At 45.7% G+C, this 26,191-nt stretch overlaps 1 protein-coding gene across 1 annotated transcript in view; it reads left to right on the forward strand.

Annotated features, from left to right (window-relative positions):
- Window positions 1–9,529: 9,529 nt before the first annotated feature.
- The window catches only part of Wwp2 (WW domain containing E3 ubiquitin protein ligase 2), a 124,405-nt gene continuing 107,743 nt past the window's right edge, over window positions 9,530–26,191 (forward strand). The window contains exons 1-2 of the mRNA NM_001106184.1: window positions 9,530–9,594; window positions 25,338–25,422. Coding sequence (NP_001099654.1) covers window positions 25,353–25,422 — 70 coding nt within the window. The 5' untranslated portion in view covers window positions 9,530–9,594; window positions 25,338–25,352. The remainder of the gene's footprint in view (window positions 9,595–25,337; window positions 25,423–26,191) is intronic.

The raw sequence follows: 26,191 nt of genomic DNA on the forward strand, positions 1-26,191 counted from the left end.
AAATATATCTAATAAAAAATTTTTAAAAAATCCATTGTTATACAGTCATGCAATGCAGCCCTACTTTATTTGGGACAATGATTGTGTTACTAGATATCCTCGTCCCACCTTCCCAAACAAGGCACATGATTCTCTAGAAAATTGAACAGAAGGGGTATTAATGACTATTAATGACTTCCAATTTTCCTTTCAAATCTGAGATTAGGAGATGTGGGCTGCTACATGCGGACAATGCTGATCTGAGTCGTTAGCCTCTGTTTTCATTTCAACTGTCCTGTTTCACTCATCTGTCCAGTGTCAAAAATAGGCGCGCACCACGCAGGTGCCACAATCCTCTGGGCTGGAGTGAAGGGCACCTGTGGTCCACCTAATCTAAGTGTGGGAACCTAATTCTTTCTGGTCTGCTTTCAACAGCTGAGCCAGCCATCTGCCTAGTCCTAGAGAACTCTTTTTTTTTTTTTTTTTTTCTTTTCTTTTTTTCAGAGCTGGGGACCGAACCCAGGGCCTTGTGCTTGCTAGGCAAGCGCTCTACCACTGAGCTAAATCCCCAACCCCTAGAGAACTCTTTCTAAGCATTTATGTCCAATTCTTGTTCCAAGTCCACATTTTCTAGGAAGTTCCATCTAAAATTTCCTAGCAACTACACTTGTTAGAGCTCCAAGAATTGTCTTAGAGTCTTTCTATAAGCTCCGCTGCTCTTAACCTTCTGCCTCAGTGCTCATATTGCAGGCATGTGATACCACTTCCTATTTTATTAAGGCATTACCAACAAAAGCATTCAGGGTGGGAACCTCTGCGCCATCCTCGGCCCCACCCCCACCAACAGCCATGTTCACTGCCCTGCAGTCAACATCACTCGGAAATGTTTGTCTGCGCTCTTCCACCCTCTTCTCATTATTTTAGATCAAGCTTTTATCTCTTCCCCAGATCTCTCTATCTGTAATGGATTTTCCACATTGACCTAAACAGTGACTGAAGATACAGGAGCCAGAGTCTAGTATAAGAGATTTACACAAGTTAAAAGTTTATTCTAGAGTTTAAACTCTAGAATAAAAACTGATGTAAAGCTAGTCCTGGTGGCTCATGCAGACAGCCCCATCGCTTTGGCTTTAAGGTTGGCTCACTGACAGGTAGGGAGAGTGAGAGTTCAGGTCATTCTTAGTCACATATCTAGTTCAAGGTGAGCCTGGGCTACAGCTGATTCTGTCTCAGATAAGTGACACAAAAGAATCTGATTTGGGTCAGCGATTCTGAAACTCAAGTGTGCATCACAACCCCCTGGAGAACTCATACAAATGAGCTCACTGGGTCTCAGTTTCTGACTTGGTAGGTGCAGGCATGGCCTGAGAAGTGACATTTCTGGTAGCCCAGGGAGTCCAAAATCACCTATGACATAGTTTAAGGCCTTTCTGGGCTACATGGAACCCTGACTCAAAGAAATCATTAAAGGACAAGTCTGGGAGTGGCTGCTCCCGCTCAGTACGCTTGTGATGTTGTCAGTACACTTGTGTGGCATCTGCAGTGTCAGTGGTGGTTCCCTGTGAGCCTGGACTGCACGATGACTTCCAGGTTAACCAGGGCTAGAGAGAGACCCTGGCTTTTAAAAAGAGTTGGGCAGGGTTGGGGATTTAGCTCAGTGGTAGAGCGCTTGCCTAGCAATTGCAAGGCCCTGGGTTCGATCCCCAGCTCCGAAAAATAGAAAAAAGGGGAAAAAAAAAAAAGAGTTGGGCAGTGGCAGCACACGCCTTTAATCCCAGTACTCACTCGGGAGGCAGAGGCAGGTGGATCTGTAAGTTCAAGGCCAGCCTGGTCTACAAAGTGAGTTCCAGGACAGCCAGGGCTACATAATGGGATCCTCCTGCCTTAGAAGAACAAGATGGGGGCTGGAGAGATGGCTCAGTGGTTAAGAGCCCTGACTACTCTTCCAGAGGTCCTGAGTTCAAATCCCAGCAACCACATTGTGGCTCACAACCCTCCGTAATGAGATCTGACACCCTCTTATGGTGTCTGAAGACAGCTGCAGTGTACTTGTATAGAATAAGTAAATAATAAATATTTTTTAAAAAAATAACAAAATGAAACAAAACAAAAACACCCCCCCCAAAAAAGGCTGCAATTTCAATTCAAAACTGGGGAAGCAGGGGCTGCAGGATCACTAAGAATTTTAGGCCAGATATGCAATGAGTTCCACACTAGCTGAGGCTAGAGTAAGATCACGTCTTTAATAATAATGATAATAAAAGCTGACTGGAGAGCCATTAAGAACACTGGCTGCTATTTCTGGGACTTGAGAGCTCAATTCCCAGCACCACGTGGCATCTCATGATAGTTGATAGCTCCAGTTCCTGGGGAGGTCATACTCTTCTGGCTTCCAAAGGTGTAACTGGGCTCCAGACCTTAAGGCAACTATATCCATGGTGGAAGTGCCGCTCAGGCCACAGAACTCGGCACGCGCAGCACCACCCGCCAAGAAGTAAACACAGACCGATCCGCCCAAGCCCATAATTCCAGGAAAGCCTCGAAATCACTGACCTTGCCTTCTGGCTTCTGCAGTTCTGCTTCTGGCTAACAGTTCTTGCTAACTAAAGTATTGACATGTTTTTTTGTGCTTGAAACCTCACCCTGAGAAAGGCTCAGGGCTACACTGGGATCCTGAACACCTAGTGTAGTCACAGGCTAGCTAAAAAAAACTTTCTGTTGGCTTAAACCCATGTCGAAGATTCTCCACAGTTTTGGAGATCCCACCGAGGTTCCCAGAGACCTGACCTTAAGACACTGTGGGTTTTAGACTCTAGGAGTGGGTACGATTATGGTAGTCTAGGAACTCCTAGGGAATGCACAACCTGAATTCCAGATCCCCAAGTCTTCTGATCAATCCCTGTCTAATACTTCATAGGAGTCTGACACTGCAACCCTGAAAGGGAGCAAATTAGAACGCCACCTGGTCTGTCACCTCCAGAGGTGAGTCTGGTTAAGGCGCTTTCCGTTCGGACACATAGGAGGGGTCAGGAGTGGCCACTTAACTAGTGTCCAGGAACCATGTGTGATGTCACTGGATTCCCATTCTGTTCAGTGGGTTTTTAGCATATAGATATGACATGTGTTTGTTTCCCTGTATTAACCAATGGCTTTTTCTGAAGAGAACCCTCTGGCTTAAGACCTGTGCCTCTCCTGTTGGGGACCCAAATCCTCTTGGCTCTGCCAGGTCACCCAAGTGACCAAAAAAATCAAAAACCAAAAAACCCCACAATGACAACAAAAAAACAAAAACAAAAACAAAACAACAACAAAAAAAAAACAAACCCAAAACTAAACAACAAAAAACCCCAAGAAAACAAAACAAAGCCACAAAACTATTCACCAACAAAAAACAAACAAGACAAAACCAAACCAAACCAAACTTGTTGTTTTGTTGCTTGACTTCTGCTCACCAGTGTGGGTCACGCGCGCACACACACACACACACACACACACACAGGAGGGATGCATCCCAGGAAGGGAAGGGAAGGGGAAATAGTTCCTCCCCCAGGTGAGCATTCTCTCCCTTTCCCCCATCCCATGCCTGCTCTAAGCAGCCCCTGGGAAGGGGAAAAGTTCCCCTGGGCTGATCCTGAAGGAAAAGAGAAAGTCCTGCTCCTTTCTCTTTCATTCGTCTGCTTTTAAACTACTGATTTGGGAACCCGCCATTCTCTGAAGAAAGTAGGAAAACTACCCTGGTCTTGGCAGGGGGGTCGATGCCGGACAAGGAGTTTCCCTTCTGGGTAATACTAACCATGGAGACTTACAAAACTTTTTTTTGCTAGGTCCATTTTAGAAGGATTAAAGATTAAAAAGATTGGGGCTGGAGAGATGGCTCAGTGGTTAAGAGCACTGACTGTTCTTCCAGAGGTCCTGAGTTCAATTCCCAGCAACCACATGGTGGCTCACAACCATCTGTAATGGGATCTGATGCTCTCTTCTGGTGTGTCTGAAGGCAGCGACAGTGTACTCATATAATAAATAAATCTTAAAAAAAAAGATTTCCTTTGTCACCCAGTCAGCTCTTGTTATTAAAGAAATTATAGAAGTTAGAAAAATTTTAAAGTATAAGCAGGTTCCAGTTGCTGGAGTGTATTAGGATTTTCCAGACTTATGGAATGAATCAATCTCTCTCTCTCTCTCTCTCCCTCTCTCTCTCTCTCTCTCTCTCTCTCTCTCTCTCTCTCTCTCTCAAGCTCTGATGCCAGTGAGGGAACAGCGAAGGAATGGATGTGCTAGCAAGGCAAGCCCTCCTGCTACTGTCCTTACATAGGCTGCCAGCAGAAGGTGTGGCCCAGACTGAAGGTGTATCTTTTGGCCTCAAGACCTGATTAAAGGCCTGTGTCCTGCTTCAAGATCCTGATCACAGATGTGCGCCTCCATTTCTGGACTGTAGTTCCTTCCAGACATAGTCAAGTTGGCAACCAGGAATAGCCATTGCATGGAGGTAGTGTCATGTGTGTAACAGAGAACTGAATGGACAGGACCTTTTGCATCAACTGAAAGCCACCTCACCTTCTCTGATGGTGAGACATAGAGTTACAGATACCCGGCAAAGTCTTGGTGTCTCACCCTTTGTCAGATAATATCTATCTCCTAGCTGAGAGCTTTACCTCCAATCAAAAGATACAGTGGGACTATCTCTCCTACTGAAAACAAAGATTCATAGGGGTAGGGACAGAAACCAACCCCCTAGGACTGGCCCAACACCAGGTTCCTATAATTAACTGTTCGACTAACCAGTTCAGCTACCCCTAAGCAAATTAAACAATAGCCAGTGGTTCTGGAAACAAAAAGGGAAATTGCAGTCTCTCCTGGCTTGGAGACAGGCATCCTGGTGCTCTGTTAGTCATCCTGGAACATACCTCCTCTGCTTATGAAGAAACCTGGGACCTCTGATTCTCATGAGTCTGATTCTTCCAGAGGAAAAGGTATACATTCTCTTGGATCTGAACCACACATTCTTCAGCCTCCCATTGGTGAGGTGAGTCAACTCATCTTTGCTTTTAAATGGACGGATTCAGAGAGAGGTTACAGTAGCTAACTTACATGGACTAGGTTGCTCCAAAGATTTAAAAATTCCCTGTTTGATGAGGCAATAAATGCTGACATCCTGCCTTTCTGTCAGAGGTTTCTCAGGAAAACAGGTTATAAAAGGGCCACTGAGGGACTGTACAGACCTTGGGCTATAAAATGTCAGCTAAGAAAGCCACACTTTGTATATCAGAGGCTACCTATCTTAGCTACCAGCTGAGGAGAGGCAAAGGAGTCTGTCTCAGAGTAGGATTTCGGCCATCCTTCCTTCAGATCCCATTAGAGACAGACTGGAGAGTTCAGCTAAGTATTGCTGTCTCTGAATACAAGCTTGTGGAAATAGCAAGGACTCTACACCAGCACAAATGTAGGCACTGAGCCCCTGATATGGACTGAGACTAAGCCAGAGTATTTGCAGTTTAAAAACAGCTCCGACTTCAGCCTTAGCACTTCCGGGTGTCTCAAAACCTTGTCATCTGTCATCTGTTTGTCCAGGAAATGAAAGACAAGAAGGATTTTAACCCAAACTTTGGGGTTGTGGGAACCCTGTGACAAACCTGTTGAACAACTGGACCCTGTAGCTGTGGCAGCTACTGCTACTGCTAGTTACAAACAAGTTAACTCTGGGTCAGGATCTTTATAACCCCCAGGTCCCATGTGACTGAGACCCTCCTCTGAGGAACACCAGAATGCTGGCTGTCTAAAGCCTGTGTGGGCCCTACTCCTGGCCTACCCTCAAGTGAGAATCCAAGGCCATCAATTCGACTACCCTCTTGCCTGATAATGAAGGTAATTGTCCGTGACTGTCACAAGATGAAAGATGAACCAGGTATAAGAGAGCTGTACTTGAACTGACATGATTTTGGCCCAAGCCAAGGACTTCAGCCGAGAGAACAGAACTGATTGCTCTGACCCAGGCTCTCACATGGTGTAAAGAAAGTTTGCTATCATATACATGGACCGTCACAATGCTTTTACTGCTGGGCATTCCACAGTATGATCTATAGCGAAAGAGGATCTTCTCACTGCTGGATGAAAAAGGACATTGGAAAATCTTGGCCCTCCTAGAGATTTTTTGGCTTTCCCTATGAATTGCTGGCCTCCACTGCCAGCTGTTGGCCATCCAACAAATGGTCCTAAGACCAGTGGGGCCTATTGCCTCCATAATAAAGAAGAAATGGATGGCTCAAACCTATAGGCAGGTGGAGGACACCAAAGGGAAAGATCATTCTTCCAGAAACAACTGGCAGGACTCTGGTAATTGACCTTCACAAGGCTACTCATCTGGAGTAGCCTGACAAAACTTTCTGTGTTGCTCAGACAGCCTGGCACAAGATGTCTCAGCCAGATGCCAGACTTGTGCTCAATTAATCCAAAACAGAGATCCCTTATTCAGAAAGGGTTCTGAATGAGACGTCAACACCCCGGCAAACTCTGGGAGAATTGACTTCACTGAGATCGAGCTACCAGGGGAGGATACAAGTCCTTTTCAGATGGATAGACGCATTCCTCACCCAGAATGAAATTGCTCAAATAGCAGGTAAAAACCCCTCCAGGAACTGGCCCCTTGATTTAGCCTCCCCTAGCAATGGGGTCTGACAATGGTCTGGCTTTCAGAGCCCAAAACCTTTCAACTAATAATCAGAAATAGATAGAGAACTTCATTGTGCACATAGACATGGTCAAGGTCCGACCCCCACTGCCTTCGTGCCTGCTTCTGGGAACTGAAAAAGGCAGATACAGGAGAGGTGATGTCTAAAGTGGCTACAGGCCAGCAAGCCATATTCCGTTTTGTTCACTTCCTGATGCCCATTTTAAAAGTCTGGTTGAACTGGAGAGAGAAAAGATATGGGAATTTATCTTTTGAGATAGGAATATAGAGTTTACAATTCCATGCAAGCCCTGTGGCCTGGCCCTCTGGTTGCCTGGAACAAGGGAGTTTCCATTGCAAAAATTAGAGTTGTGAAACTTAGACTTCCTGAAAAATCCCTTAAGGAAGATTCTGGCCTTTGGAAAACAGAGGAAACCAGGGCAATCAATACCACAGGAAGGGATCCTAGGATAGAGTTCATCATCCCCAGCCAGAAATCAGACTGTCAGCCCATTGACTGATAAAAGTGTGACTTGGATATACTTCTCAGGAGATAAAGGAAACTATGTATGGCTTTGGGGGACACCTGTCATTTTTATGCTAATTGATCAAGAGTAATTAGGAAAAAGTCTTGTCATGGTAGAGGAAAACTTCAAAAAGAAAAACAGACAATGACATAAATCAAATAATACCAGTCTTGGGCTGCAGAGATGGCTCGGAGGTTAAGAGCACTGACTGCTCTTCCAGAGGTTCTGAGTTCAATTCCCAGTAACCACATGGTGGCTCACAATCATCTGTAATGAGATCTGATGCCCTCTTCTGGTGTGCATGAAGACAGCTACAGTGTACTCATAAAATAAACAAATCTTTTTTTTTCTTTTTTAAACAAATCTTAAAAAAAAAAAAAAGTCTGTTTTCTTGGTCCCCTGGCTAACTACTCTGCTGTCAGCACTGGATGGACCTCTAATTCTCATTCTGATTGGCTGAATGATAGGCCAGTTATCTATCAGTGTATCCCGTTCAGTAAAATTAATGGTCCTTAGGACCAACTATGCTTTTTATGTTTTGAAACACCTTTTCTATGTAGCTCTGGCTGTCCTGGAACTTGCTCTGTAGACCAGGCTGGCCTTCAACTCACAAAGATAACTGGCTTCTGCTTTCTGAGTGCTGGGAGTAAAGGTGCACTTCACTTCCTGGCCCACTTCTCCCTCTTTAGTCCATAATTTGACTCACTCGCTAAGAGCTGACTCCATGGTGGGAGTCCACTCAGGCCATAAAACTCAGCACACAGACAGCATCAGCTGCCAAAGTGAAAACAAAGACCTAATCCACCCAAGTCCATGTGTCTGGGAGTCTCTAAATGTGCTAACCTTGCCTTTTGGCTTCTGTAGTTCTGCTTCTGACTCTTTCTGCTAACTGGAGTATGTCAACCCAGAACATGAGTTTTGCATTTAAAACCTTGGCCTGTGAAAGGCTCGATACTACACAGGGCTCCTGAACACCTAGTGTCGTCACAGAGTGGCTAATAAAGACTTCCTTTTGGTAGATACGCCTCAGCAAAGGCTCCTGACACTCAGCTGGTACACAGTATACATGCCAGCGAAACATCTATAGAATAAAATGTAATAAAAATTTAATATGGGGGTTGGGGATTTAGCTCAGTGGTAGAGCGCTTGCCTAGCAAGCGCAAGGCCCTGGGTTCGGTCCCCAGCTCCGAAAAAAAAAAAAAAAGAAAAGAAAAGAAAAAAAAATTTAATATTTCAGTTAACAAAACCAAACCCAACAAAAAGCCAGGTGGTATGGCACCTATCTGTAAGCTGAACAATCAACTGGGAGGTGAATGCCAGCCTAGGTTACAAACTCTGCCTCCACTGGTCTCCTCTCTCACCCCCGCCTCCCGCCCCAATGGTATAAGCTGGTAATCCTAACTACTCAGAGGTTGAGGTAATGGAATTAAAAGTTCGAGGTTAGTTGGAGCACTTGAAACAAGACCGTTCCAAAGAAAAACCAGAAAGTTAGCAAAATGGCTGGGAACACAGGTCAGTTTTAACGCCCTTGACTAGTTCTGTGCAGACAGTTAGATTCGACTGTCAATCTTGCAAAACCCAGAAAGTTTCTGCTGTCCAGGCTGTGGTGAGGTACGCCTACAATGCCAGGAATTAGGAGGCCAAGGACAGCATTGGGTTCCAGGTCAGCCAGGGTTACATAGACTCCCTGTTTGCTAATTCATAAGGTTCAGTTTACTGCATATACGGAGATAATGGGAGTTGATTCCCCATGGGGGCACTTATGGACTCGAGAAAAGTTTTGAAGGGATGTCATGTCGTCTGTGTCCTGTCCCGTGCCCCACTCCCATCCCCCTTCCCAGTTTTGTTTTTTGGAACAATAGCAGATAACTTACAAAGGCCAGGGTATTTATACTTCCAGAACTGAGAACAAGGCCTTGCACATAGTTGGCACCGGCTGTCAAAATTACACGAGATGCTTAAGGTTTTGACCAGCGTACATCTATGGTGTCAATACATTCTTTGCAAATTTGGGGACATGCTTATAGTGACACGGTTTATCTGACATTCAAATGTAAGGAGCGTACTGGTTTTTATCCAGCAACCCCTACAAGATTTGCCGACTTAACTGACCGGATGATCTTCTCCCACCTGTACTATGGGGAAAAAACAATTCTACCTGCTTCCAAAGGAATAAATAAAGCCCCTGGTACCGGTGAACCCTCATTTTATACGCCCGCTCCAGCATAGCCCTGGTGGTCCTTTCACTCCGGCCCTCACCGGGTCAAATGCTCACAGCCCGGCTCTAGGTGGTCCGCACCTGCGCGCCCCGGCCAGCCTCTTCCGGGTCAGGTGACCGCGCGCGCCCACGTGACCCGGTCTGAGTGCGGGCGCTGGAAGGCGGAAGTGGAGCGGAGTTAGGCGCCGCTGGTGTGGCCGCGGCAGGTAGGTTGCGCGGGCACTGGGGGCTCGGCAGCGAGCGGGTGGCGCGGGACAGCCAGGGGCGGCGGGCGGCGCGAGGGGCCGGGGGCGGCGCGGGGCGGGCGCCGGGGGGCGGCGGCTTCCTGTGGGAGGGGCCTGGCGCGCGGTTCCGGCCTCCGAGGAGGGGTGTCCCGACTCGCGCCCGGGCGGGGTGGGCGCGGGGCCCGGCGGGAGTCGCCCGTTGCTGGCGTTTCCGGAAGGGGACCCCAGCCTGGGCGCCTGCGGTGTGGAGGAGCCGCGTCTGTGAAGGGGGGCCGACTTCGGCCGGGGAGACTCGCATGCTCCCCGGAAGGGGCTGCCTGGGAGTGGGCGTCTGGCTAGTAGAGACTGGAAGAAAAATCTGGACGTTGCGGCCTGGACCCCATTCTGAGAGTCTCTTCCTTCCGTCCTCTTTGAAGATGATGGCGACCCGAGACTTTGATACCGGTCCTGTTTAGTTTTTAAACTTCAGGAGGGATCCCTGAGTCTTGGTAGTCTGACTCTGGTCACACCCACTTTGCCCTGTTTGGGTAGGGTTTCCACTTGTTGGGAGCTTAGCCCTTCCTATCATCTTTCTTTGAGATGCTCCCAGATCGGGTCATCTTCGAGGCAAAAATAAAAAAAAAAAAATTAAAGACGTGTAGGTGCTTTGCTGTGATCATAACAAGACTTTTAACCTACACTGTTGTCAGCAGCGACATGGACCAGCGTTACCGCAGCAATGCATTGACTGCTGAAGTCTTGGACCGTTGAAAGTCTTCCCATATCGCTTTGATACGTTTCCTCTAAAGCTTAAATTATGCAGCTTCCTTTACTGTGTGACTGCTTATCTTGACCAGCTGTGACTAGGTGGGGTGACTGAGAAGTTTCTGTTGTGTTCCTTAGAACTGTGACCTAGATCTTAGTTTTTGAGGCTAAAATACCCATCTTAAGATTCTTAGTCCTCTAGGCTGAGTCCTGAAGATGGCCTCAAGTTCCAGGCCAGCCTGGGCTAACCAGTAAGACCTGAATAAACAAACATCCTCTTTCCCCTTCACATTTGCTAAGGTTTGCAGAAGTGAAATGAAGTTTATGAGTGCAACGAAGGTGTCAGGGTTCAAATGGTACAGTGACAAGAACCAGAATCAAAGGTCGCTGGGGGGAAAAACATTAATACATTAGGGGTTGAAGACTTGGGGATATATTACAAGCATTTAAAAGTTAATTTTTGTAGCAGTCTCGAGAAGTCATTCCCACTTCATAGATAACAAACTGAGAGAGTTGACTTAAAATAAAAGATGTAATTTTGGGGCTGGGAATTTAGCTCAGTGGTAGAGCGCTTACCTAGGAAGCGCAAGGCCCTGGGTTCGGTCCCCAGCTCCGAAAAAAAGAACCAAAAAAAAAAAAAAATGTAATTTTGTTTGTGTGTGTGTGTTCCTGTGTGTATGAGCTCACTGAGGCCAGATGAGAGCGTTGGGTCCCTTGGAGCTAGGGATATAGGTGGTTGTGAGCCTCTGGGTTTGCATGCTGGGAACTGAACTTTGGTCCTGTGGAAGAGCTATAGGTGCTCTTACCTGTATCTCGTTAGTCCCAACCTGACACTTCATTTTGTTTTTCTTCCTTGTTTATTGTCTTCTTCCTGCTAGGACTGTAAATCATTCAAGGGCTGTGATCCAATATTACATGACTTCTTTGGCTACTAGCTCTGTGTTAGGAGTACTTGGTCAGTGTTTGAGAAATAAATGAGGTTTTAAAGGTCACACTGCTTGCTGTATGTAGTGAACAAAGGGTTTGAACATAAGTTTTCTGTCACTTTCTCTGTTCAGTGTTATTGGTCTATGGGAAAACCATGAGGAAAAGGCTTCAATTGGCTTGTCTGTCTCTTTTACTTTTTTTTTTTTTTTTTTTTTTTTTTTTTTTGGTTTTTGTTGAACATTGTACCTTACCACTGAGCTCCATAGCCCTTCTTTTTTGTAATTTTTATTTTTTCCTTTTGAGACAGGATCTCAGTAAGTTGTCTGGTGTGATTTCAAATTCCCGTAGCTCAGGCAAGCCTTGATCTTGTGATCCTTTTGCCTTCGTCTCCACAGTAGTTGGGATTTGAGGCCTGTACCACTCAGGCCATATTAGTCTTTCACTTAATGACTATGTCTCCATCTGCAAAGAACTGATACCAGATTCTCATTTAATTTAATTTAATTTTATTTTTTTGGTTATTTATTTGAGACAAAGTTTTACTGTGTAGACCTGGCTGGCCTAGAACTCATGAAGATCCACCTGCTTCTGCCTCCCAAGTGCTGAAATTAAAACTGTACTATTAACTGTGCTCAACCAACCTCCCCTCCCCTTCCCCTCCCTCTCTCCCTCCCTTCCTTCCTTCCTTCCTTTCTCTTTTTTTTTTTCCCCTTTTCTTTTTTTCGGAGCTGGGGACCGAACCCAGGGTCTTGCACTTGCTAGGCAAGCGCTCTACCACTGAACTAAATCCCCAACCCCCCCTTTCTCTCTTTTGAGACAGGGTCAAACTGTGATTTTTTTGGCTTTTTGATAGAAGGTAAGTTATAGCTCAGGCTGGCCTCAAACTGGTTATGTTGCCGAGGAACTTAGGATAGATTCTCTTGTCTCTCCCTTTCAAGAGTTAGGGTCCAGGCCTTCACTCACCATTGCGCCTGGCCCAGTGTCTCATTCAATGCCAGCTCTATGAAGGTTGCATTGCTTCATTCGAGGATGAAGAAACTGAGGCTTGCTGAAGCCCTGATGTTGGATTCTAGAACTAGTGAACAAATGCAAGAGTTGGTTCTCTCCTACTATATGGATCCTGGGAATCGAGTTCCAGTTGTCAGGTGGTAGCAGATACCTTTACCTGATGAGCCACCTTTTCTACCACCTAGGTTTTTTATTTCTAGACATAGTATTTTTAGTTCATAGAAGCGATAAAAATTTCATCTTAAAATAGTTTTCAAATATAAAAAGTATGCTATTAGATTGGGTATAAGTGGCAAATATACCTGTAATCTGAGCACTTGGGAGGTAGAGGCAGGAGGATTGCTAGAAGTTCAAATGTTCAGGTATAATGTGGGTTACGAGAAGAAAAGGAAAGAAAAGACATGTAGATAAAACAGAAAAGGACTGGAGAGATGTCTCAGTGGTTAAGAGCACTGGCTGCTCTTCCAGAGGTCCTGAGTTCAAATCCCAGCAACCACATGGTGGCTCACAACCATCTGTAATGGGATCCGATGCTCTCTTCTGGTGTGTCTGAACACAGCTAGAGTATATTCACATACATGAAATAAATAAATCTTAAAAAAAAAAAAACAGAAAAGGGTCAGAGAAAAGATTGTAAATGTATAATGTAACCTATACTGCTGAGAAAACCCTGCCTGCTCTATACTTGTGTACAGCCTCAGTGCATTGCAGAGTGATTTATAAACTGTAGAAGTTTGTCTTGAGAGTGGAGGCTGGGAAGTCTGAGATGGAGGGTATGATGGTTTATATGTGCTTGACCCAGGGAATGGCACTATTAGGAGGTGGGGCCTTAGTAAGGTAGGCGTGTCAGTGTGGGCATGGGCTTTAAGACCCTCACCCTAGCTGCCCTGAAGTGAGTTTCACTAGCAGCCTTCAGATGAAGATGTAAACCTCTCAGCTCTGCGTGCACCATGCTGTCTGGATGCTGCCATGCTTCCACCTTGATGATACCGGACTGAATCTCTAAACCTGTAAGCCAGCCCCAATTAAATGTCTTTTTTTTTTTTAAAGAAATCGATTCTATGTATATAAGTACACTGTCGCTGTCTTCAGACACTCCAGAAGAGGGCATTGGATTCCATTACAGATGGCTGTGAGCCACCATGTGGTTGCTGGGATTTGAACTCAGGATCTCTGGAAGAGCAGCCAGTGCTCTTAACAGCTGAGCCATCTCTCCAGCGCCCCCAATTAAATGTCCTTTATAAGACTTGTCATGGTGTCTGTTCACAGCAGTAAACCCCTAATTAAGACAGAGGGTCTACTATTTTTTTTTTTTTTTGGTTCTTTTTTTCAGAGCTGGGGACCGAACCCAGGGCCTTGCGCTTCCTAGGCAAGCGCTCTACCACTGAGCTAAATCCCCAACCCCGAGGGTCTACTTTTGGAGGGCCTTCTTGCTAAGTCATTCCATCGTAGAATGCAAGAGAACAAGCATATGCATAGGACTAGGGCCCTGTCATGTGTTCTGTGAGCACCAGGCCTCTCGTGACCTAATCTCGTAAGGGTTCCTCCTCCCAACCCTGTTGCACTAGGGTAAAGTTTCCACAACATACACTTTGGGGACCTATTCAAACCATAGCTTCTGTCAGAGTTGTCTTTTCCTGGAAAATAGTCTTCCTCCGTAGATAGTTGTACACCCTTACTTTATTACAGGCATTGTTCTGGAGTCTTACTGTTCAGTATGGAGGCCACTGATCACATAGGCTGTCAAACCTTGGTACAGTCATGAATGTCAGATACATCAGAATTTGTAGAGTCAACATGAAAACTTCAATGTTGTGTTGATTTTTGTTTGCTTGGCTTTTTGTTTTTCCCATGGCAGGGTTTCTCTGTGTAGCTCTGGCTGCCCTGGAACTTACTCTTTAGATTGGGCAGGCCTCAAACTCACAGAGATCTTCCTGCTTTTGCCTCTGGAGTGCTGGGATTAAAGGCATGTGCCACTACTGCTGACTCCATCTGATGTTTTTATATTCTAGTAAAATCATATAAATGTAATCTATAAATATATGCTATGAATGGTAATGTTTTATATTTACTATGTTAAAGACAATATAATGAGTTTCAGCAAGGTGTATGTAGTGACACATACCTATAATCTTAGCACTGCTTTTTGGGGAGTTATGGGGGCAGGTCTCACACTTCGTCAGTGCTCAGACTTTCTGGAATTTATATTGTAGCTCAGGCTAGCTTTAAATTGATATTCCTTCTGCCTTAGCCTCCTGGGTGCCAGGATTACGGGTGTGCTGGCTCTTGTCTGAAGATCCCAAAGGGGAGAAGGCATAGAGCACAGGACTGAGTGTGGGTAGAGCAGTCCAGGCGAAGGGCTAAGCAAGATCAAATGGCTGGAAGGAGAAACACCTTGACAGGTTTGGGGACCAGCCAGGAACACAGTGTGGCTAGAGAAGGCCAAGTGAGTGTTGAGAATGAGTTCATAAGGGTTTGGGGTGTGAGAGGGAACATTGGGCAGGTCAGGGAAAGCCTTGTAGGCCTTTGTGTGAATGCTGGTTTTCACAGGATGAGTGAAGCATTTGAGCTGAGGAGTGGATACTGTCCTGCCTTTCAACAGGGATTGTTATGAGGAGGAGAAAGAGGAGCCAGGGTAGAGGCAAAAAGATGTATGAGGAGGGCGTTGTCACACAGGAAAACGCACTGGGACATACTCTGAAGCTCAGCCAGGAGGATCTGCGAATGAGGACTTGGGTATAGAATGTGAGAGGGAGAGAGCAGGCAAAGGTGACTCAAGGTTTGGATATGAACAGGGAGAAAATGGAGTTGTCGTTAAATGAGGGAAAAGAGCTGGAGATGTGGCCCAGTTGGTAGGGTATTTGTGTAGTGCGCATAAAGCCTGGGGTCTGATCCCCAGCACGGCATAAGTAGGCTGTGGTGGCACACATCTGTAATGCCAGCACTCAGGAGGCAGAGACTGGAGGAGGATTAGAGTTCAGTCAGGGTTATCATCCTGTGGAATCCAGCCTGGGTTACATAAGACCCTGTCTCAGTAAACAAAAGCATAGGGAGAGACTGGGGGGGAGCCAGGGCTTAGGTTCAGTTTTGTTCACATTGATTGTACAAGGCCTATTATGAACCAGGAGAAGATGCTGGGGCAGTTAGATGAGGAAGTCTGGTGGCGAACAGGAGCAGGAGATGTGTACATGGCAGCTGTTATTGTGTAGCCTGGAGTTGAGACTGGACTAGGTCACCCAGAGAGGAGTGTAAATATATGTCCAAGAAGAATGTTGCTGTTGAGCTTGAACTTGTAGAGTAAGTCTCCGTCAACACTGGGCCGTGTGTAAAGACCACCTAAGTACTGCAGGGAAGTTGGGTCTCTCTTTCATATAAAGATGACACCCCCCCCCCCCCCCCCCCGCCGCCAACACACATACACACTTTTTTCCTCCAAGACAGGGTCTCTCTCTCTTTGTATAACCCTGGCCATCCAGCTGGCTTTGAACTCAGAGATTCACCTGCCTCTGCTTCTAAAGTTCTGGTATTAACATTGTGTGCCACCCTCTCCTGGCTAAGACAAGGTCTTATTATGTAGCCCTGACTGTCCTAGAACTCACTATGTAGGCAAGGGTGACTTTGAACTCAAGGGATCTTCCTGCCTCTGCCTCACAAGTGCTAGTGTTAAAGAAAGGCCCTTCTGAAAACAAGCTGAGGGTTCTTTTGCTCTAGTTGAGAAGGCTGTTTTCCAATGGCTGTCTTGGAGTACGTCTGAAATCAGCCCAAGTGCCAGCTTCTGGGATTTCTGACTTTCTGGGTTGGCAATCAGTTTACGAGCCTCCAAGGATAGAAAGAGAATGGCAGGCAGGGCAGTAAATAGGTTTTTAAAGTTTAAAATACCAGCTTTACCAAGCCTGCTATCTTATAGATTTAACACAAATGGAACCTTGTAGTGGGTGGGTGTGGCGGTTTGAATAGGTTTGGCCCTCATAGTCTTAGGTGTTTGAATGTTTGGCCCCTGGGGAGTAGCACTATGTGGAGGTATGACCTTGTTACAGGAGGTTCGCCACTGTGGAGGTGGGGCTTTGAGGCCTTAAATGCTCAACCTATGCCCAATGTGAAACATAGCCAATCTCCTCCTGTCTGCCTATGGATCAAGATGTAGAAACTCTGGGCTCCTCCAGCACCATGTCTGCCTGAATGCTGCCATGTTTCCCGTCATGGTGATAATGAACTAAACCTCTGAAACTGTAAGCCAGCCCAGTTAAATGTTGCCATGGTCATGGTGTCTCTTCACAGCAATGGAACCCCTAACTAAGACAATGGGTGACCCTTAGATTCCAGTCTTGGTCTTGGGATCTGAAGTTTTCATTAGGAAGATAGTGGATTCATGAACATCAAGTCAGATTATGATCAGATTATGTCACACATGTGGAGGTCACAGGACAACTTTCAGGAGTTGCTCTTTGTTTCTATCATGTGGGATGGAATGCAGATCGTCACTGTTGCCAACAAACACCTTTTTGTTGGAGCCATCTCATCAGCCTGGCCCAGGTGAGCTTTTGACCTTCATAACTTAAGAGCTGACATCTTGTTCTCAGGGACGATTTTGTTCCTTCGATTCCAATTAGAATCTGTTTAGAAGGTTGTGAGATTCCTGTTCTCTTCACTCCCTTGGTTTAGAAACAGTGATTGGAGTGGTAATCCCTAGGCAATGCAGGACTCTTGACTCGGGGCGGGTCTCTTCCTTTGGTTACTCATGCATTCTCTATGGTGTTTGTCCTGAGAGCTGTTTTGCCATCTGTTACTATTAGCTGATAATTTCCCTCTATGAGTATTATTAGTTTTTGATCAGCTTGGTGCTTTCTAACTAGCTGGTATTCCACTGCACCGCTGCTGACATCATCTATGATGTCATAAGAACAGCCGCCATCCGCATGGCAGCCCACAGGCTGCACAACACCCAGGATCTCCTTAGTAGTTCCAGAAAGTTCTCTAGGTGAAGACTGGTGTCTCCTCTGTGGGGTGGTGTTGACAATAACATCAAAAGTGAGATTTCCACTGTGCTCGGTGATTTTTTGTTTGTTTTTTGTTTTTTCTTTTCTTTTTTCTGTCTCCTAGTGCCTTCTTAAAGATCAGGCAGAGGCAGAACGTGCAATCTCAGTTTGGTCTGTCTGCTCTGAGTGGTTGGTTTCACCCTCAGCCTCAGACCTTCCCATCCCCAGTTGTCCATCTTGGGAGCCAAGGCGATCTCACCTCCAGTATACCTCAGGTGAAACACTTTGGCCTCCTTAGGGTTAAACTTGGATTGTGTGGTGGAGGTAACTAGTGCTGCTAGCCTCTTTCCAGCAGAAAACTCCCTTCCGGTTTTTACATGCTGTTTGGTAAAGGTTTTGGAATGTGATTGCTTCTCACTTTGGGCCTCTGGTGAGTGGAAGACAGTTCAGTGCTGGATGCTGGAAAGAGGCCGGGAAAGAAGCGGGCATGTGTGTTGGAAAAATCTGGACAGGCTTGAGGGTGGGAAGGGAAGGAGAGATCTATGGGACAGACTGTTCACGTCTTTTAGAAGAGGATACAGAGCTGGTCTTTACTTACACATATGCCCTGCCTGTTTCTCTCTTGTTTAGGATGCAGATGCTAGGGTTGAACCCAGGCCTTGTACATATTAGGAAGCACAGTATTTCTGAACCCTGGTGTTGCCCCACCTCCTTTTTTTCTCCTAAGATGGTTTCAGTCAGATACTCAGACTGGCTTTGAACCCACTGTTGTAGTGTAGGCTGGCCCCTTCTGATTCTTCTGCCTCAGCCAGAGGTTACGACCTATACCACTAGGCCAGGCTAGCTCTGTCTCTCTTCTTCTTCCTGCACTTCTGCTTATTTCTGTGTGTATAGGTTGTTTTTAGGAAGTACAGAGTATTAAACCTAGTGCCAGACAAGTGCTTTGCTCCCACCTCTACCTTCCTAGTGCTGGGATTAAAGGAGTCTTCTTTTTTAATCTTTTTTTTTTTTTTTTTTTTTTTTTTTTTTTTGGTTCTTTTTTTCGGAGCTGGGGACCGAACGCAGGGCCTTGCGCTTCCTAGGCAAGCGCTCTACCACTGAGCTAAATCCCCAACCCCCTAATCTTTTTTTTTTTTTTTTTTTTAATTTTGAAACAGGTTCAATGTAGCCCAGACTGGCCTCAAATTTACTAGCCTTAAAATCCCGCTCCTTTCTTCCTCATTTCCTGAGTGCTGAACTTAAAGTATCTCTCTCTCTCTCTCTCTCTCTCTCTCTCTCTCTCTCTCTCTTAATTAATCCAGGTTGGCCTGGAACCTTGTTATAATACATAGCCAGGAATAACCCAGAACTTTGTCCTAGAAGCAGGAGGATCAGGAGTTCAAACTCATCCTCAATTCCATAAAGAGTTTGAGGACATTTTGTTAGAACCAAAAAGTAAAGTTAAAAGCAAAACAGAAGTAAAAACAAGTGGAGACTGCAGACTGACCCTGTGGCACAGTGTGCAGTGTGTAGAGAGGGGCAGGGCTTGCTTAGCACGGGTCAGGCCTGGCGTCCTTACATCATAAGCACGGAGAAGAAGAACAAGAAGCAGATGTGGAGGTCTGGCTCACTGAGTGCTTGCTCATCCAGAAGCCCCAAGTACAGGGTCCGCACGATGGCACACACTGCCTGCAATTCCAGTTCTAGGGCATCCACACCAGTGCACCTCTCTGGACAGCTACACGCACATAAGAACTCATGTAGGTGTGCACACAAGCAAATTAAAAATGAATAAATATTTAAAAACAAGCAAAGGAGGAGAGAAATCAGTGAATCAACTGGTTCTAACAACCCAGTGTCCACAACAGACAAACAGATGAGTAAAAGGTGTAGCTGTACAATGGGGCAACATTCAGCCACAAGAGGAAAGGTACGCATTACAGTGACCTGAAACAATGCTCTATTTAAGAGAGCAGTTATAAAGAAGACCACACACAGGTCACACGATTGCATTTGTATGCATTGTCTGGAGTAGGCAAATCCATTGTGACAATAGATTGACGTTGGCTGGGAGCTGGGGGTGGGGATGGGCTGGTCATTGACAGATAGGGTTTATTTGGAAGTAATGAAATGGTCTGGAATCAGAGGTGGTGCCAGCCCAGCTCCAAAGCTAATAAAACCCAGTACAATTATGTGCCTGAAAAGGATGAGTTTGGAGTGAGGGATGGAACGTAGTAGGTTCGAAGAAAGCCTTGGGATCTGTCTCCAGCTTCTTACAAACCAGGTTTGATGGTATGTGTCTGTCATCCAAGGCATTTCCTAAGGAGGTAGGGATCTGAAGTTCAAGGCTACATAGTAAGTTTGAACTGAATCTTGACTAAAGAGAATCTGTCTTTTATTTTCTCTTTCAAAACAGGGTCTCTCTGTGTCGCTCAGGCTGTCCTGGAATTTACTATATAGACCAGGCTGGCCTTGACCTCACAGAGGTCCACCTGCTTCTGTCTCCTGAGTGCTGGGATTCAAGGTGTGCACCACTGCATCCATGTACGGTCTTTTAAAAAGAAGAGAATACGTTGGGTGTGGTGATGCACGCCTTCTGTCTCAGCACTTCGAGGCAGAGACAGGTGCATCTCTGTGAGTTTGAGGATAGCCTGGTCTATAGAGCGTGCTCAGGATAGCCATGGCTACACAGAGAAGCCCTGTTTCAAAAAACAAAATAACAAAAAACAGAAACAAAAAGGAGAATAAATGTATGGGATAATAAATAAAAGATGACTCACTCTTATTTCAAATGCAGCCTCTGTATCCTGCAGGGGCCAAGTCAGGATCCTGAGATAGTGCAGGATCTGGGGTGTAGCTCAGTAGTAGAACACGTGACTATAAGCCTGAGTTCTAGGCTTGGTGTTCTGCAGGAATGGTGACAGGGAAAAGAAGAAGCTTGTGCCAACTCCTCTCCTCCCCTCTACTACCACGTGTCATTGAGTGTCCTTTGTTTCCAGCTGGGCTCTGTTCTGTACTGGAGCTTGGACCCAGGGCCTTTCTTGTGCTAGGCTGAGCCACATTCCCAGCATTACTAAGTGTGAGGGGCCAATGGACTGGTCTGTGTGCTAGGACCTCAATGAAGAGAGTGGTTCAGTTCAGTCCGTTGGGAAACAAAGTTAATTCTCCTTTTGGGTTTAAGGAGGGGCAGCTGCCTGTATAATTGGGTAGGCAGGGGACTTTGAACAGCAACTACTCCCCATGTAGTCTTTTTATTTCTTTTTCATTTTTCACTCATTCGTTCTTTCGTTAGTTCGTTCATTCATTCATTCATCTCTGTAGTCTTGGCTGTCCTGGAACTTTCTTTACAGACCAGACTGGCCTCAAACTCAGAGGTCCACTTGCCTCTGCCTCCTGAGTTTAAATAAAGGTTGATCAGTTCAAGACAAGCATGAACTACAGGAGACCATGTCTTAAAAAACAAAACCTGGGGCTGGAGAGGGAGCTCAGGAGTTAGGAACTCTAGCATGGAGTCAGGAGGACTGAAACGTGGACCCAGCACCTAGGTAACGAGCTGCTGTTCCTGGCATGCCTGAACCCCAGCCTGGTGCAGCACCGAGGCAGGAGCATTACTGGGAGCTGCTACCTTCTAGTTTGGCCAATAAAACTTGAGCCCTAGTTTCAAGAAGAGACCTTGCCTCAAAGGAGTAAGGAGAGATAGAGGATGGCACAGTGTCCCTTTCTGGCCTCCGAGTGCACACAAGTGCATTTGCTTACACACATGGGTTAAAAAAAAAACAAAACTTAAAAATCTTGTCAAGCCTTACATGGACAGTAAGTTCAGTTAAAATGCCATTTTATCTATCTAGACATTGTGTGAATCTGCTCAATTAGAAAAGGACAGGAGTTTTGGTTGGTGTCTTCCCCACCGTGCACTGGCCTGTTACTGTCTGCAGAGGGGAAGTCTGAATATCTAGCCCTTGGTCTCCCTCCTCCCCTGCCTGTCTTGGGCATGTAAGCTAATCCCATTTTCCTGACTTTCTTTTCTTCTCTTCTCCCTCTTCCGGTGTCCTCCTTCCTACTCTGTCTGTCTTTCTGATGTATATGTAAACATGTCCTCATAACTAGCTGGAAAGAGTTACTAGTCATCTGCTTGTGTTTCTGAATCAGAAGCGGAACACATTCTGTGTTAGGGTTTTACAAGCTTCCTTTAGTCTTGTGGCATAGCCCATTGCTAGCCCCAAACTCTGGCATCTAGCTAGACCGCCTGTGTGGTGTTTACTGATGTGAGTCGACACACCCAGCACACTGATGTCTGTCTTCACTTTATAGTTGTGGTTAGATTTTTTACTGCGCACATTGGAGGATTTTACAGTTCACATAGCTTACCGTGCAATGGTCAGGTGGCATCTGGCTAATTGGATCTGGAATGGCAGACAAAGCTGACATAATAACAGATCAATGTTCATAAATGGCAGGCTATAATTATGAAGGACTGGAGAGAGATGGCGTTGGTGGTGTTTTGGGGACTATTTCTCCTATCTTCTCAGCTAGGTTTGTTCTTCCTGAACTTTCTTTAGCACTTTTCCATGGTTTTTTTTGGGGGGGGGGCTATTAGGTTTAGATCAAGATACTTAGTTTTTCTCCTCCTTAACAAATCCATGAGAAGGCTCCAAGTTTCATTTGGACCAAAGGCCAAAGGTCAGGTGAACAAGCTGCTTCAAAAACTACCCTTACTTCAGTTGCCTTAGGGAAGAGTGTCCAAACAGACATCACGATTTTAAAGTCTACGAGTGGTGGGTTTGCATCTGTTAAAGCACTGACCCCAGGGTATTCATACACTGTCATTCCCCCTTAAAACTGTTGTTCACTTAGAAAAAATGCTTAGACCTACAGATGGCTCAGACATTGAGATAATTATCCTGAGAACTCTGGCTTGGGTCTGGAGGGATGGCTCAATGGTTAAGACCACTGCTGGTTGTTCCTCTGGATGACCCAGGTTCTGATTCCAACAGTCGCATGGTGATTCGTACCCATCCATAACTCCAGTTCTGGGGATTCGGAAGCCTTTTTCTGGCCTCCATGGGCACAAGACATGCACATGGTCCACATATGTACACATAGGCAGAACACTCATATATAACATAAAATCTAAAAATATCTAAAATATTAAAAGATAAATGTTGTATACACAGTTAAAGTTTCATTTTCTAACCCCCTGGTCCGTGCCTCCTGTTTTGGCAGAGGAAACTTGGGGTTTAGTGTCAGTGACTCTGTCTTTTCCAGGCTGCCACGTTTCCTTGCACTGTATCCCCTGGCACACAGATGTTCTGTATATGTTCACGTGTTCACTGCACGTCCTTCTCTCTCTTCCTGCTCCTCTTCCTTTCTCCTTCCCTCACCCCTCATCCAGATTAGGAACGGTGAATATGATTTGAATTCTTATGTTTCAAGGGTGGTATAGTGTCCCAATTTAGAAATACACCACAACTTGAAAAGGCAGAAAGCCCCAAATAGTTGTAAGTTCTAGAAGCTAGCTAGCACTTCAGGGATGAGAACCCTTGGTTGTGCCTAGTGTCTCTGCTCAGTCATGTGGAGGGGACTGAGCACCACTGTTGGAGGTGGTAACAAGGTCTCTGGGGATCTTGAGCTGTAGAATACTGTACTGTTTTTTTTTTTTCCCTCTAAGGAGCATTCTGGAGGTTTCCACTGGAGGTAGAGTATCTAGGGTCAGAGGTGTAGCTCTGGCAGAGGACTTGCCTATCATGAGTACAGCTCTGGGTTGATGGTTTACTTTGGTTTGTTTTTGTAACCTAGACTAGCCTCAAACATGTCACCTCTGGAGTGCTGCTGAAATTATAGGTGTTTCTACCACATGCAGCCCTTCCAATGTTTTTGAGGCTCTTACTATGTAACCCAAACTGACCTTGATCCCAGTGATCCCCCTGTCTTTCAAGCTCTGGGATTATATATTTGTACCACAGCACTCAGCCGCATGCTGCTTTAATAGCAACACTTTCACGGATATCCAGAAGTTGAGACTCTGTGTCATTAAAACTTCATAACGACACTCACTTGTCACTCACGTCTTACTGTGGTCACGCTTGCATTGAAGGTGTAAAAGCAAAGACGCCATTGGTGCTGTAGCCACGAGTGCTGCTGTCTTCAAACTCTCCATCACCATAGTCTGGGGGAGAAAAGTCTGAAGTGCTAGCTAGCTTCTAGAACCCACAACTATTTGGGGCTTTCTGCCCTTTTAAGTTGTGGTGAATTTCTAAAATGGGACACTACACCACTCTTGAAAGATGAGAATCCATATCACATTCACCATTCCTTGCAGGAGCTGGCTGTGGTAGTGCACAACTTTAATCCCACCACTTGGGAGGCCGAGGAAGGAGGACCTCTTTGAGTTAGAGGCCAGCCTCGTCTATAAGAGTGAGTTCTAGGACAGCCAGAGCTACATAGTGAGACTATATCTCAAAAAACAAACAACACAACCGAAAACTCACTGTATTTTTATATTTTAAAAGTTTCCATTTATGCGTATGTCTGTGCACAGGTCACCTGCGTGTTGGATCCCCTGGAGTTGGAGTTATAGGCAGTTGTGAACAGCTTGATGTGTGTGTGGGCACTAAATTCAGGTCCTCTAAAGGAGTAGTATATGCTCTGAATAGCTTAGCTCTTATGTCCCTATGTACTTAGCGCGCGCGCGCGCGCGTGTGTGTGTGTGTGTGTGTGTGTGTGTGTGTGTGTGTGTGTGTGTGTGTGTGTAGGGGTTAGGGCATCAGAGGTCAGAGGACATCTTTGTGGAGCCGGTTCTCTCCTTCCACTGTGTATGTTCAGGTCCATAGATTGAACTCAGGTCTCCATGTGTGACATGTGTCACACCTGCTGAGCCATTTTGCCAGCCCATCTGACTCTTGAGCGTTGTCTTTTTCTGTTTTCTCTGTTGAAGTGTGAGTATGCCGCATGCTCAACATAAGTACTTGAGCAGGTCTTGAATGGTCTTGAATCTAGAATAGAATTATTGCTTTTTTTCTATGAAATAGGATTTTTCCTTCAGAAAACAACTGAGAAACAAATTGAAGTTACTAGATTTGAGAAATTGGCAGACATTTTCTTCCAACTGAATGAAGCAAACCTGACATTTTAAGGAAAACAACTGACAGTATTTGTTGCCAGTACCAAAATCGTTCTTACAAGAAAATTAGGATTTTTGGGCCACTCTACCGAGACAGGCTTGACAGCTTTCTGCTGTTTGGAGGCCTGTCTGGTGAGATCACCGATGACACTGACAACTGTGATTTTTATGTTGTGTAATGAACTATGTAAGGTTTAAACTGTCCGCACAGCTCAAGGAACCAGCATTTTCTAAATGAAACCTGATGATGTTCCAAGGATCACATTTGAGTATAAGAGTTCTGTTTCAGGTGAACTTCTACTTTTAGCCCCCATGAGTGACAGACACCTGTCGGGTGGTATCAGTTATCTTTGCATGGCTTTATTAGCCATTTGGGATCACTGGAGAAATGTTCAATCAGATCTTTAGGATCAATGACCCATAAAAAAGCTAGCTTAGCCGGTTTTTTATTTATTTACTTATTTATTTATATTTTTGGAGACAAGATGTCTATATGTAGGCCTGGCTGTCCTGGAACTTACTGTGTAGACTGTGTTGACCTTGAACTCACTGTACAGCTGAGAATGAACTTGCCTGTCTACTGCCTACACCTTGCAAGCACTGGGATTATAAATTTGTGTTGTCATACAGACTGCAGGCATGTATCATCATACCTGTCCTGGGACTGAGGTTTCCTTTTTAATCTTTAAGATTTATTTATTTAATCTTATGTGGATGAATATTTTGCCTGCATCTATGTCTGCATTCTACAGGCGTGCCTGATGCCCTTGGAGTTGAAAACAAGGCATCAGGCCTGAGAACTGGAGTTACAAATGGTTGTGAAGTACTATGTGGGTGCTGGGAATTGAACCCAGGTATCTGCAAGGATCACAGTGGTCTTAAGCTCAGAGCCATTTCTCCAGCTTCTCTGGGTTGAGTTCTTTCGTGTCCTCCTCAGCCGCTTCTAACCCTGCACTCTGCTTCCTTTGCAGTTCCATTGTGATGATATGGCGTCTGCCAGCTCCAGCCGGGCGGGGGTGGCCCTGCCTTTTGAGAAGTCCCAGCTTACTCTGAGAGGTGAGTGTCATTGCATGTTTGAGGCACATTTGTCTGGAGAAGTCAGGTGCTTTGAAATGGTTTAGGAATGTAGCATTTGTCTCAGCAGATTATCACACAGATAGGCAGGTAATGGGGATGTGGGAAATATAACTTTTGGCTAAAGTGGTCTGAGAGGTTGATTCCTTTGTGTCCTGGGCCCCCCCTCTGTACATTAATGCTCTAGGCGGTCCCATCCAGCCTCATAGCTTTAAGTGGCGTCATTAAAGGGTCACTCTCAGATTGGAGTCTGTAGCCTAAACCTTCCCTGGAACTCCCAGTATTCAATAGCCTGACCGCCATTCCGAGAGTGGAACAGAGAGAGTGCCCATGTCTGGAACCGAGCTCTGACTGTTCCTGATCACTCATGTTGGCCCCGCAGTGAAGCTGGCACCTAGTGTTCAGCACTCCTCCCCAGTCCTGTTGCCCACCCCTAGCCAACAGCACTCTGTTCTGGAGTGAGGTCTTCAGACCTGCCTTTCTGATTCTGCCCTTTGTCTTCCTTCCTTGATGCTGTGCTTACACAGCAGCCAGTATCTTGTTAAAATGTAAGCCACGGCTCTGCATTTCAGAGCAGAAGCTGATGCGCTCTGTCTTCTCCTGCGTGTCCTCTTACCCTGTGCATTCACTCTCCTGAGCCCTTCTGGCCTCCTGGTGTATGCCAGACTCACCTGGCAGGCCTCTGCCTCTGGGCCTTTGCCCTTGCTTTTAGCTTGCTTCGGTCTTGACACAGAAGTCACCCCTCAGTGAG

This window comes from Rattus norvegicus, chromosome 19 (genome assembly GCF_036323735.1).
Source record: "Rattus norvegicus strain BN/NHsdMcwi chromosome 19, GRCr8, whole genome shotgun sequence".
Taxonomy (NCBI): domain Eukaryota; kingdom Metazoa; phylum Chordata; class Mammalia; order Rodentia; family Muridae; genus Rattus; species Rattus norvegicus.